Source organism: Sorex fumeus, unplaced genomic scaffold, assembly GCF_029834395.1.
Source record: "Sorex fumeus unplaced genomic scaffold, SorFum_2.1 ptg000007l, whole genome shotgun sequence".
NCBI lineage: Eukaryota > Metazoa > Chordata > Mammalia > Eulipotyphla > Soricidae > Sorex > Sorex fumeus.
The window spans coordinates 57,278,093-57,292,172 of NW_026606064.1; the positions used below are offsets into that span (position 1 = coordinate 57,278,093).

The following is a 14,080-nucleotide window of genomic DNA, read 5'->3' on the forward strand; positions in this document are numbered from 1 at the left end:
CCTTCCTTCCTTCCTTCCTTCCTTCCTTCCTTCCTTCCTTCCTTTTTTGGTTCTTGGGTCACACATGGTGGTACCCAGGGCTTACTCCTGGCTCTGCGCTTAGGGGTCACTCCTGGGCACCTTATGGGCTAGTGGGGATTGAACATGGACTGGCTGTGTGCAAGAAAATCACCCTACCTGCTGTACAATCACTCTGGCCCTGGAGTTGTTCTTTTTCTACAGAGTAAGTGATTGGTCAAGTCCAGGATGCAGCTTAAGTGGCAGAGTACATGTCCAGCATGTTGGAGTCCCTGAGTCCCCAGCACCGCATGCCCTCGCCCTACAATAAGTGACATGCCCACGACACCCCCCAGCAGCAGGGGTAACTAATTGTCAGGAAGAGAGACGCAGAAGACAGGGAACACATGGAGGGAATGTTTAATGGGTTTAATGTTTTAGGGTTTCCCATTAACATGACAAAAGGAACATGAAGCTACACACAATAGTTATAAATTATAAATACGCTAAAGACCACTGAACTGTATACTATAAAAAGGTTAGTAATAAATTTTGTTATGTGGATTTCACAACAATAAAAATTCCTAAAAAGAACTATGTGGCAGAAATTTTAGTGCTTAAAAGGTAAAGCTTTATTTTCTCCACTGCTACTCTCATATTTCTTCCGAGTGCTGTTAATTTCTTGGTTAATTATTTCAAGTATGCATTGAATGCCAACCTATGCTAAATGGGTTATACATTGGTGAATATAACAGATGTGGTCCCAGCACAGACCCTAAAGGTGAATCATAATATGCATATCATTGTACTTTGCATTCAGTACAATGAAAGAAACAAACTGAGGTGGGAAGCATAGCATTTCTCTGAGGAGTGGTGAGGAGGGCTGGAGAGATAGTACAGCAAGTAAGGCACTTCATTCCTGAGGACCCCCCCCCCCCCCCCCCCCGAAGTGACACTTCCCCCACCCCCCGCACAAAGTCATGAGTAAGCCCTGGAGTAAGCCTTGGGTGTGACTCAGTAATAGGATGGAAAAAAGAATGTCCAGGAAGAGTCTTTCTGAAAAAGTGTCCTTGGTGCTGAGGTTTCACCATCAGCAGTTAGTGAGGCGTGGGCATCTCCTTCACATTCACCAGCTGGTCCGCACACCCCGTCCCTAACTGAGTCTCTCTCGCTTTCACTGTCACTGCCTTGTCTGGCTCTCAGTATGTCTCTCTCACAGGAATGGCTGGTATGGCCAGTCTTAGTTTATCCTCCTGCCACTGCCACATCTCTGGATGCTTCTCCACCCCATCCCAACACTTTGAGGAAACTTAAGACAGAAAATGATTTGTTCTTTTTAAGGTTCTGTGCTTTTATACTCAGTCATTGTCATCCCCTGCGATTTCCATCACTGCCTTCCTTTGCTCAACTCTACATCTCCAGGAAAATGGCTTCACCCCCTTCTCGTTCCCAGGTTGAGTTTGTTACCCCTTTCTCACAGCATTTACCACAAATAACAAAAAGTTCATTTTGTTGGGGCTGGAGTGATAGTACAGCGGGTAGAGCATTTGTCTTGCACACGGCCGACCCAGGTTTGGTTCCCAGTATCCCATATGGTCTCCTGAGCACCGCCAGGAGTAATTCCTGAGTGCAGAGCTAGGAGGAACCCCTGTGAATCACCAGGTGTGACCCAAAAAGCAAGCCAAAAAAAAAAGTTCATTTTGTATTTGTATGTTTTGGGAGTGGCAAAAATTTTATTCTTATGTTCTAGCTGGAGGGCTTAATACTTATGGCGGTATTATTACTAGGGTCTTGATCCCTATGAGAATTTCACGAAAATCTGAATCATTTCCTTGAATGAGGTGTGTTCATATACACACTCGACTATCAGTTCTAGCTGTCATTGATGTGGGTAAGAATCCCTGATTCAGAATTGCTCTCATCCTAAAGCTCTGCCATTCTCCCTTCTGTTTTTCTTCCTCTTTTGACCTGTGCGTCATTCCTGCCTCTGCTTTGCTCCCTTGCTCTCTTTGCTATAGGCTGAATTTCTACCTCTCCCTGCTTCCAATGACAGTGTTCCCTAACTCACATCACCAGTCCCATTCTCTCAGAGTAATATTTTGTTACTTAGTTTCATGGGGCATTCAAAGGTTTTCATCCTTGCTTCAAAAAAATAAATTGCAAATCTTAACATCCGGTGTATAATTACAATCGTAATTATTTTGGTGAGCAGCAACAGCTTTTATGGAAATATGAGATTTGCCTATCTGATGGGACTGACCTATGGTTTATGAAAAATTAGAGTAAAAATTTAATATAGTTTATTAGTTCTAAAATTCTCAGTCTTCCATAATGTGAACTGCTGGCTTTGTGTTTAATTGTGATTTTTTTTTTTGTTTTCATTTTTGTTTTTAAAAGGTCAGGGAAATTGTCAAATCTTTTAGGATTTTGAGAAAATACCATTATGTTAATTTCCCATGAAAATGATTTGTGGGGTACTGGGATGGAGAGATAGTACAGCGGACAGGACACTTACCTTGTATATGGCAGACCTGGGTGTGAAGGCCCGCACCCCATATGATTCCCCCAAGCATTGCTAGGAGTGGTCCTGGAGTGCAGAGTAAGGGGTTAGCTCTGAGCACTGCCAGGTGTGGCCCAAAACAAAACAAAATCTTTTTTCCCCCTAATTTAAAAAAAAAAATGAGAAAAAGGGTGACATAAATAAAACAACAAAGAGTGAAGTGTGAATTTTTATTTTATTTATATTTTTGGTTTTTGATTTTTGGGTCACATCTGGTTATGCCAGGGATTATGCCTGCTTCTCTGCTCAGGGATCAAACCTGGCAGTGCTCGGGGGACCACATGGAGTGCTGGGAATTGAACCCGGGTCATCAGCGTGTAAGGGAAACGCCGACCAATGCACTAACACTCTGGCCCTCAAGTAATGGAATTTTTAACCTTTGTTGTGTGTATTTTTTGTGTGTATGTTTCAGTTGAAGTAATATCAGCTGTTCTGTCATGTGAATACATTGTTTACAGGTGTTTATTGTTGATGTATTTATGACAGTTTCTAATCCCCAGCACACTTGTTTCAATTAAATTTATTTGAGCATGGGATGCTAAGAGGGCTTTATCCATCTTCCCTGAAAGAATTTAAAGAGGCCATTTGGACCAGAGAGAGAGAGAGCATGAAGGGCCAAGGGCCTGTTTTGCATGCAGGGGACCTGAGTTCAGTCCTTGGCTCCCCGTGTTTCTCTGAGCAATACCAGGTGTGATTCAAAAACAAACAAAAATAGAGGGGAAAGAAGCAACCATTTCACTTTAGCCTGTAGCTTTTGCCTTCATAGTTTGATGATAAAAACTGTCACTTTTTTTTAACATCAGCTGACTAGTGTCTCTGGTTTATTCAGAGCTAAATTCATTATATGATAGTATGTTTAATGAAACACAGTTGGAGTCTTTATGCCACAGTAAGGCCAGTTCTGTGCATAGTTATTTGTTAAATGTAGTCATTGCATCCGTTCTGTACAATTGTTTTTTACAGTCTGACAAAATATTTTAGGAGCTTAAGTATTTTTCAACTCTATTGTAAAATAACAGTAAAATAAGTTACTTTTTTAAAAATAGCATTTATCATTATAGTGTTACAGCATTTTCTTTGAACAGGAAGATCTAGGTTCACTTTCCAGGGCTGGCTTATAGCGCTCTTGGCAGCCTAATTTGATAACAGAGTACTCACGGACTGCTATGGCATAGGAAAGGTAGTTTTTAATTATAAAATTACTGAGAATAACTTTACAGATATATTAGGAAATTGCCATGTAATACTCTCTAGAACTAAACACATTGCATACTGACTAATCTTTTCTTTTAAGCTAATTTTTAAAGTACCAGATCATTTTTTGTTTAGTCACATGTAAGACCGTGGACCTCATTGCATGAATGATGCTTAAATGGCATTACTCTGTTCCATAGGGTCAAGAGAAATATGGATTATTAAATGTAACAAAAATTACTGAAAATGGGAAAAAGGTTCGGTAAGTAATGTTGATGTCATATCATCTAAATAAAATTAAAAGTATGACTATAGTAATATTATAGCACAAATGATTAAAAATCTTGTAAGAATTTCAAATAGGGGCCCCAGAGAAAGTATCAGAGGTAATGGTGCCTGCCTTGCATGCAGTCAACCTCTTTGATTTTGGGGACCACATGGTGTCCCTGAGCAGCATTTCTGGGACTAGCACTGCAGGCCCCTAGGGGTCACCACCATTCCCCAGCACATAGCCGAGCAGCTCCCCTGTATCCTTGGGCCCCTGCAGTAATGACCTGCTGGCCTGCCGAGGGATTGGCTGGAGAGGCTCCAGAGCCCCTGAGTACTGCTGGGGTGGTACCACCTTACTTTCTGCACCCACCAAAAGGAGAATTTCAAGTAATGTATTTTTGATATGTAGGATGTTATGAAATGTTTGGAAATATTTTCTTGGCATATTTGTTAAAACCGCTAAATTTAGCATTAAGAAGGCAAGGATTCTGAGACGACATTAGCTTTATTTAAAAAAAACGGGGGAGGGGGCAAGAGCAGAAGGATAGCAGTGGCCAACCTGGGTTCAAGGCCCAGCATCATATATGGTCCCCTGAGCATCTCCAGGAAAATCCCTGAGACGGAGCTGGGAGTAATCCCTGAGCGCCATTAGCTGTGGCCCAAAACTTAAAAAAAAAATAAAGTTAATTATTCGTATATATTAATTAAGCTAGGGCTAGAGAGATACTATAAGGCACTTTCCTTGCACAAGGCGAACTTTTTACATTCATCCCCACGACCCCATATGGTTCCATGAGCCCTACCAGGAAAGACTGCTGGTCACAGAGCCAGAAGTAAGCACTGTTGAGTATGGAATCTCTCCAAAAACAAAAAAGCAAGAACACTTATTTTTTAAATAACTTAAAAAATAATAATGAACATGGTAAAATGGGACATGAAACATTTAGTCAAAAGTTGCTTACTTAGCCTCTAGTTTCTATATCCAGAGGAAACCAGTTAAGTCTAATAATATTCACTGTTTTTCTTTAGAATATACGTAATTGGGTTGCCTCCTTAGCGCAGTAGGTAGCACATCAATCTCATATATGTGTATATAAATTAATTTTTATGCTGTCTTTTATCAAGTAATATTGAAGATGGTTCTAATTTATTGCATGTAGAGCTGCCACATTGGTTTAACTGCCGCATAAACATGTTGGTCATAGTTCGTTTCCTAGCTTATAAAACTGGTTTGCAACCCCAGAGAGGGTCACATGCTATAAATGGGTGTCCTAAAATGAGGGAAGACCCTTTAAACATAAAATTACTGATTGCTCCAAAGAACTATTGTCTATGTAGTTTATAGATGTTTATTGTAATAAAACGCATCTGTATTTTGTTAAAATTATTGTTATATGTTTATATAAGTAAGTGATTCTTACAAAATGCAATGTTTATGTCATGTAACAAATCACAACTGTACTGAATTATTTCTATGTGAACACTACTGGAGATGTCTTTTGTGGCATGTTGAGAGCTATAAAATACTGGAAATTTCCATTAGTATTATATCTCCAATAAAAAAAAACCCAATTGGAATGTTCATATTGACTAAATTGTGGACAGCAGTGATAACTAAATGGGTTTTCTTTTAAAAAAAAAGTTTTGTTCCCAGAACTGGGTGGTGAAGCTTTGATTGGTCATTTTGATAATTACAGGAAAAACTGGTCGTCTTCTTGGGCCGTGTTGCAGGGGTCATCTTTGCTCTTCACCAAGACCCAAGGAAGTAGCACAAGTTGGGTAAGTATTTTTCTCCTTTGGCAAGTACCTTAATTGAATTTCACTAAGTTTACTAAAGTTCTTTTAGTTATAACAGTGTGCAAATAAGTCAGTGAATTTGTAAACCTCTAAGTCATTTCTTCAAAGATTCATTTGAGTCATAAAAGAAAGGGCTAGTTCTCTTTTGCAGACCACAACACCCAAAAGGAGAGAGAGAACACAGGGGATTGCCCTGCCACAGAGACAGGGGGGATGGGGGGATGGGGGTGGGAGGGATATTATCCATGGTGGTGGAAAATGGGCACTGGTGGAGGGATGGGTATCTGATCATTGTATAATTGAAACCAAAGCACAAAAAATTGTAAATCTACAACTGTAAAAAAAAATAAAATAAAAGCAAAATAAAATAAAGGGAAAAAAAAAAGAAAGGGCTAGTTATTAGACAAGTCTAATTGTATTGAAAGCAAGAAGTTCTGTTGCATCTATTAGCTAAAAAGTAATACAAATTACATTTCTTGATTTACCTTCAGGATGTAAAAACTTTTGTGTAGTTGTGACTTTCAGACATTTAGTCAGAAAATGAAGTGGTGTCTGACGTTTAGATACCAGCCAGCTGTCCATAATTGTACATAGTGCCAGCCAGCTGCAGAATAAAAAAGAAATAACCACCTTTACTTAGGGGAATTTGAAGCTTTTTGCATATTTGAGTGTTTATTATCATTATCCTTAAGTTGTTTGTAATAAAAATGATCATTTGTAACATTATAACTGACACTTAAAATTTATTTATATTTAATCTTTGTAATTTTGGAATAGCTACTATCATCCTCTTATGGTAGATGAGGAAATAGGATGTTCAACAGGTAAGTGATGAGCGTAAGGTCTTAGCATTTTGGCATGAGTCTATGCTCTGGATATTTCTAAACATTTTGGTCATTGAAGTCAGTGCTTAAGTAAAATTTAAAATGAAGTTAATTTTTTGGGTCTGCTTTTTTAGCACACCTTAATTTTTAAAATAAATTTCTTTCAAATTAATAGGACCCATCCCCTTTTATGAAAAAGGAAGCCATTTATAAAATTCAAGCAAATTTCAGTCTTCTGCATTTTATAATGCAACAATGTAATAGTCTTCTAAACACTGGTATTTATGAACACTAGAAAGAATGTTCCCTTTCAAGTACTGATGTGGTCATTTAAAAATTCAATGTATTGTTCACAAATAAGAGCACTCTAGAATGTTTCTTGTGTGTTCTATATGATTCTTTTACTTATGCTCTTAACCCAGTACAGTAAGTAGAACTTTGGTCTTCCATATTAAGAAAGTGAGATTTTGGTTTGATTTATTGTACAGTGATTATTGTCTTTTTCCCCTAAGTAAGCATTGGTATTCTTGCGTTATGATTTATTATACAGTGATTATTGTCTTTTTTTTCCCTTAAGTAAGCATTAGTACTCTTGTGTTAGTGTTAATACATTTCCAGAGGAAAACAGAATTATTTCTACTTGAGATACAAATTTTATTTGAAATTAATTAAATAAAATTGATAAAAAACATTGATGTTTATAAATATATTTTTAAAAGTATCTGGAAGAAAGTTTAGTTATTGATTATTTCAGAGTTACTAATACCTAAAGATTAGAAGTTGTATTTATTTAAAAGCAAAGAGAGAGTATTATGCTGAGGAATTGTTTAGTAGACAAATTGTGTTGGATTTAAAAAAAAATGGAAACTGGGGTCTGGAGCAATAGTACAACGGGTAGGGTGTTTGCCTTGTACATGGCCAACCCAGGTTCAATTCCCAGCATCCCATATGATCCCGTGAACACTGCCAAAAGTAATTCCTGACTGCAAAGTCAGGAGGAACCCCTGTGCATTGCCGGGCGTGACCCAAAAAGCAAAAGCAAAAGAAAACTTAAAAAAATCTTAAACATATTAAATGAATATATTCAGAAAATAATTAGTACAAATTGCTTTTTCACAAAGGAATGAGGATTTTATTTAAAAATTTCACTCTTGAATGACTTTAACAATTTAGAATTTATAATTAAAACTAATCCTCACTCTAAGGGTCTGAAATATTCTTCCACTTCACCTATGTTTGAGTTACCGTATTACCACGTAATAGTAGTAGAAACTTAGCTTAAAAATCACCATTTTTTCAACTGTAGAATTCTTAGTGAATTTGAATAAGGGAGAATTAGAGAAGTTGTTAAGTAAAATTATATATCATATTAATACATTATGGTAATAATTTCTAATTGTTAGAATTAAGTCAGGTATAGCCAAGTAAAAGAAGTATAGCCAAGTGGGATGTAATAAAATACTTGATTCTGTACTTAAGTTCTTAATTATTATTTCATAGCAGAATTTTAAATCTCAAACTATCTTGCTTTTTCTTCCCTCTTGTAACACGTAAGGGAATGAACCTAATAATCAGTAAAAGCAAGTCAGATTTCTTACTTAAGGAGCATGTGTATAATTTATTTTAGCATATACAGCATTTCTCAGTACTTAAAATTAGTGATACATGCAGATTTTCTCACTTAACTTTCCTTTTACTCTAAAAGGATTTGAGTAAGAATTCTAGCTTTGTTTCTTTGCTCAGTCTCTGCTGGTCTGTTGTAGGCAGATTGTATCCCAGTAGACAATGAAATTGAATTACCTGTAAATGATGTTCTAAGGCTAGCACAAAAGCAAAAGAGACAGAAATCACCCATCAAGAAAATTGCTCTTGACTCTTAGGAAGCTGCTAGTGAGATGCCAAGTCTTTAGCAGAGCCAGTTTTTCTCTTTAGTATTTGATTGCTTTTTGGATGGCTTATGTTAAAGCAATATGGTTCTTTCGGATCCAATTCACATTCAATGCAAAAATATTCACCAAAATCTGCTTGAAGAAATTTCAGATTCATGTGCGTGTGTGTGTGTGTGTGTGTGTGTGTGTGTGTGTGTGTGTGTGTGTGTTGGGAGTGGTGTTTGGGTTTTGGAACTACATCTAGCTTTGCTCAGGCTCTCCTCACTCGGATCCATACCAGGGGTCAAAACTGGGCTTACCTTCATGCAAAGCAGGCTTCTTACCTCCCATACTATTTCTCTGACCCTTAGATCAAATTTTACAATTCCTGAGCATGTACTCATCGAGGGAGTGCTGAGCTAATCACTCATACTTTGAAATTTTGTATATAAAGCTCATTCACACTTTTAATTTTTTATCAAGTTAAAAATTGAGCTGACCTGAAGCCCTTAGGCTGCATGCAGCAACTCTGAGTCAGATAACTTTCATGGAGGTGCTCTGCATCTAAAATTCAGTGGCCTCTCCTCCTGTTTTCATTTGAATGAGTTCCAGTTTTGTGTTTTTGAAAAATTTACCTAGTCCCATCAAATTGTTTTACCCGTAACATAAATTATTCTTGCTTTTCTCTTTAGCTTCCTTTACCTCATTTATACAGTAGATTAGAAAAGCTGCATCACTCAGCACTGTGTTAAGTAAGTGTGGAAGTTTGAAAGTAAATGACATGGTCCTTGTCCTGACATAATAGAGAAGAACATATGTGTGATAATAATATGATTTACCATTATTGTGTTCTCTCCCAGAGATTCATCTCAAGTCTGTAAATTTGGGGTGGGGGTGGGAAATGGGGACACTCACGGCAAGACTTGTCTCATCAGTGTTTCTTCACGGTTCAATGTTCAGGCCCAAAGTTGTGGTGCTGCTTGGGCCCATTATTATTATTGTTGTTTTTAAATCTGACAAAATGGACTAAAGAGATTTTCTTATTGAATAATGAGATAATACAGTTACAAAGTTGTTCTTGATTGAGTTTTGTTTATACAGTGTTCCAGCACCCGTCCCTTCACCAGTGCACATTTCCCGCCATCCTGTTTCCCTCCTGCCCCCCGCCCTGCCCCCACAGACTTCGTCTGTGACAGACACTTTCTTCTCTAACTCTTATTTTCCTTGTAGGCACCGTGGTTACTGAAAGGGTATCTTGCATATCACTTTACCTGCTTTCAGCACTAAGTTCTTGTCCAGAGTGATCATTACCAACTATTATTGTCATGTTGGTCCTTTCTGTGCCCTAACTGCACTCCCCATCCCCTTTGAGGCAAGCTTCTTCCCACGGTCCAGTCTTCCTGGCCCTTGTTTCTGTGTCTCTGGGTATTATTCACATACTATGTGTGTTTGTTTGTTTTACTATCACACAAGAAGGTTTATTTCTCTATTACCTGACAAGCTTCTTTTTCCTCACACTTTTGGATCTGTTCTCTGCACTAATAGGTGAAAAAAATTATAGCATTTGTTTCTTTGTTAAAATGGTCCTTGAGCCACTTTATTTGAGCTATGTTTTCCATGAGCTATGTCTCACATTTTTCAATTTTAAAACTTTTATAATCAAGAGAAGAACTTGAGGTAATCACCCATTTGGTTTACTTTTAATAAAATTTGTCTTGATTCTTTTCGAATACACACTTGCATATGAATATTACATGTAGGCTTTTCCTTTTTTTCAAAGTTTGGGAGTAATCAATCCAAACCAGAGTTCACAGTGGACCTTAAGGGGGCAACGATTGAGATTGCTTCAAAGGAGAAATCCAGCAAAAAGAATGTATTTGAGGTAATAATTTTTTTTTCTAATTCACATTCCTAATCATAGTAATTGAATATTCTCTTTTGGTTATATTTGGGATAGTCTTTCAGTGTGAATAGTGAAGGCAAAATTGGTATTTAAGTCTGTTTATGTCATAAGTTTAGGGGAGAAAAGGCTGCTTAAAGATCCAGACTTCCTTATATAAATTTTTGAATCACTGACTGTACACATTGTAAGTCTTCGTTCCATTAAGTTTGCCTTTCCTTCTGTAATAATAAAAAAGTATATAGTGTTCTTTACCTACATAACCTAATACTAAAAAATAACTTAAAACTCTGCTAATTTATTGGAAACCCTCTACAGTAATACATGATCACATATCTGTTATTTTATACAGGCCACTCCAAAACTTAGTAGCATAAGGAAATAACAATTTTATCTTCTCAGTTGATGATTAAAATTCTTCAGTTGTGATTGAGTTAAGCTGGATGGTTCTTCTGATCTCATTGATACTTTTCTGGGTTGGAGGTTGGGAGCTGGTTCAGTCATGTAGAAGGCTGGATGATCAAGTTCATATGTTTGGTATTGGTGCAAGTTGTTGGTTTAAACTCTTCCTACATAAGACGTCTTATTATCAAGAAAGTACCACAGGCCTTGACACTAATTTCCACAGTTTCCTACTGACCTCCCAAGCCCACCCTTTAGCATAAAGTAATTTATATTGCTTGTTACATGTATCTCACAATGGTGTTACCAAAGTCATTATTAGGGGATTTACTGAGATGCTAGTTGAGCCTGCTGTGTCACTATTTTTTGCTGATTGAGTCTAGTGGGCTTCTATGCAACTTTTCCATCTAATTTGCTGTGCTCCTACTAGACTGTCAGTACTGTGAATTTTGGAGATGTTGAGGGCCATTTATGTGGCCGCATGCTCTAGGAGCTGCGGAACTGGGGTGATTCAGCAGCATAGGAGCTGGTTATGTGCCCAAGGAAGTCAGGTGTTGGTGGGACTCTGGGCTTTCTGGCAGAGTGTGAACTCAGCCCATCCCCATCTCAAGAAGTCTCCAGAGGTCTCAGCCCGAAGACCAGACCTGTCTGGGACAACTCAGCTTCAGTGTCACTGCCTAGAAAAATTCTTGAAGGAACGAATCTTGTTTAACTTCCTTCAACCAACTATTTGTCAAGCTAGCCTCACAACTGGCTTTTAATTTATTTTTTGAGAAATACCTTTAAAATTTTTTTGGAGTGGTTTTATGTTTGTTTTGGTTTTGGGGCCACACACTTGGCAGCAGAGGCTGCTCCAGGCTCTGTGCTTAGGAATTGCTCCCAGCGGTGCTTGGTGATCTTGAGGTAACAAGTTGAACCCAAGTCTGTTGCACAGTCCATTGAATTCTCTCTACAGCCCCGAGAAATACCTTTTTAAAAATATTATTTTGAAACTGTATTTTAGGAATATGTTTCAAGAATGTCGTTTGAGAAACATTGCCATATGTTACTCTAGGAAGAGAAAATATCAGCCACCAACCAGAGAAAAAAACAAATATTTTCTCCAATTATCTCAAAATTCTTCCTCAGTCAAGTGTAAGAACTGGGACTAGTATTTATAGATAAATTGGTTACTACCTTCATGTAGAATGCTTCATCATATCTCTAGTTGGCTGATGATTAATACTTAATTTCATAGTATTTCTGCACCCAGAGGATGTGACTTTATTTTTTTTAAATGCAGGAGTACTGCTATTTTTTCAGCCATTGGTTAAGCTGATTGAATTGGGCATGAACTCCACATTACTTTTATTTTGCTTCTTTTATTGAACCATTGTGAGATACAGTTACAAAGCTTCCATGTTCGAGATTCAGCCATATCATGATTGAACACCCATCCCTCCACCAGTGCACACTTTCCACCACCAGTGTCCCTGGTATATCCCCCTTCCCCCATCCCAGTCCTCACCCTGCCTCCATGGCAGGCAATTTCCCCAATACTCTCTCTCTATTTCTGGGCATTATGTTTTGCTCAAATTTTCCCACCACCATTCAAGCCTGCCTGCCAGGGGATGATGCTAGATCATCCATTGTCCATTGTCATTATTGTCCATAGCTCATTTTGAATATCATGGGTGCTGTGAGGATGTGACATTTATTGTCTGTGTGCTCTCTTTATATAAAGCCATTACATTTGACTATTATCTTGGAAATAAAGTCTAACACTTTATGTATTTTTGTGTATATCTATTTTTAACTATAGTTTATAATTATGTTTAACAGAAAAAATCAGATTTATGTATAAAATATCATAGATTGATTTCCTTACAAATGAATTATGGCTTAATTTAAGATGAATAGCATTGATACTTGAACTTTCTCTTTTTTTGGTTTTTTTTGCAGTTTTTGTTTTGTTTTTATGGTGTTCACACTCACTGGACTCATACTTGCTATCTGGTACCTGGGATTAAAATTCCTGAGCCACATCTCCAGCCAATTGACTTAACATTTGTAGTGTTTTGGGAGGAGTCACCCCCAAAGGTGCTCAGGCTTTATTCCTGGCTTGGCTGGGGAATCATTTGATATTGGGGATTGCACCTGAGTTGGATGCATGCACAGCAAGGACCCTGTTCACAGTACTATCTCTCTAGCCCGAAAAATAATATTTTTGGTGTTTTTTTTTTCTTTTTTCTTTTTTTAAAAAAATTTTTGCTACACCTAGTAGTACACAGAGCACTGTAGCACTGTAGCACTGTCCTCCTGGTCATCGATTTGCTCGAGCAGGACCAGTAACATTGTGAGACTTGTTGTTACTGTGTTTGGCATATCGAATATGTCACAGGTAGCTTGCCAGGCTTTGCCGTGCGGGCGAGATACTCTCGTAGCTTGCCAGGCTCTCCGAGAGGGGCAGAGGAATTGAACTTGGATTGGCCTGTCGGCCGCATGCAAGGCAAACGCCATACCTGCTGTGCTACCGCTCTAGACCAGTACACAGAGAATAGTCTTATTTTGGAACTTAAGGTGTCATGTGATATCAGGACTTGATCTGGAGCTTGTGCTCTAGGCCTTTGGGCCATCTCCATCTTCCCATCTTCCCCAAACTCATTTTTTAGTGATTAAATGTACTAGATTTTCATCATAGTTCATGACATTTATGTGAAGAAGTTTGGGGTTCATAAATTACTAGATGATCACCAAGAGTTTGTTGTGAGAAATGCCCTCATGTTTCATAAAACAGTTTAACTGGTATTACTTGATACTAAAATGAAAGATTCAGCCACTGTGTAATATTTAAAATTTTAATCACCATTAATATGACATTCAACCTGCTGATGATTTTATAAATTTAGAATTTAATATATTTATTTGGTTTAAAGCACCAATCATAACTACTTCTGTTTTTCTCTCCTCTAAAGCTGAAAACCCGCCAAGGAACGGAGCTGCTTATTCAGTCTGATAATGACACTGTTATCAATGACTGGTTTAAAGTCCTTAGTAATACTATCTGTAATCAGGTATGTGTTTGACTAAGGGTTTTTTGTTTTGTTTCATTTTGTTTGTAAAATTTTAGAGCTATTTCATTTTTGGCATTTAGTTAGTTGTTGATTATGAAGTTTCCAATTCATATGTGGAAGAAACACTTTATTTTGTAATATTTATAATTATTATATTTTGTCAGAGGTAGGAAAGATAGTGGTCAATTTAGCAATTTCTGTAAGTTGGTAAAAAA

General features: G+C 37.6%; 1 protein-coding gene across 7 annotated transcripts in view; it reads left to right on the forward strand.

The window, feature by feature from the left end:
• The window catches only part of ARHGAP12 (Rho GTPase activating protein 12), a 119,041-nt gene that overhangs the window by 88,964 nt on the left and 15,997 nt on the right, over window positions 1-14,080 (forward strand). For all 7 annotated transcript variants that reach the window (XM_056131773.1, XM_056131764.1, XM_056131721.1 and 4 more), the window contains 4 exons: window positions 3,952-4,013; window positions 5,719-5,800; window positions 10,291-10,392; window positions 13,767-13,865. In XM_056131773.1, coding sequence (XP_055987748.1) covers window positions 3,952-4,013; window positions 5,719-5,800; window positions 10,291-10,392; window positions 13,767-13,865 — 345 coding nt within the window. The remainder of the gene's footprint in view (window positions 1-3,951; window positions 4,014-5,718; window positions 5,801-10,290; window positions 10,393-13,766; window positions 13,866-14,080) is intronic.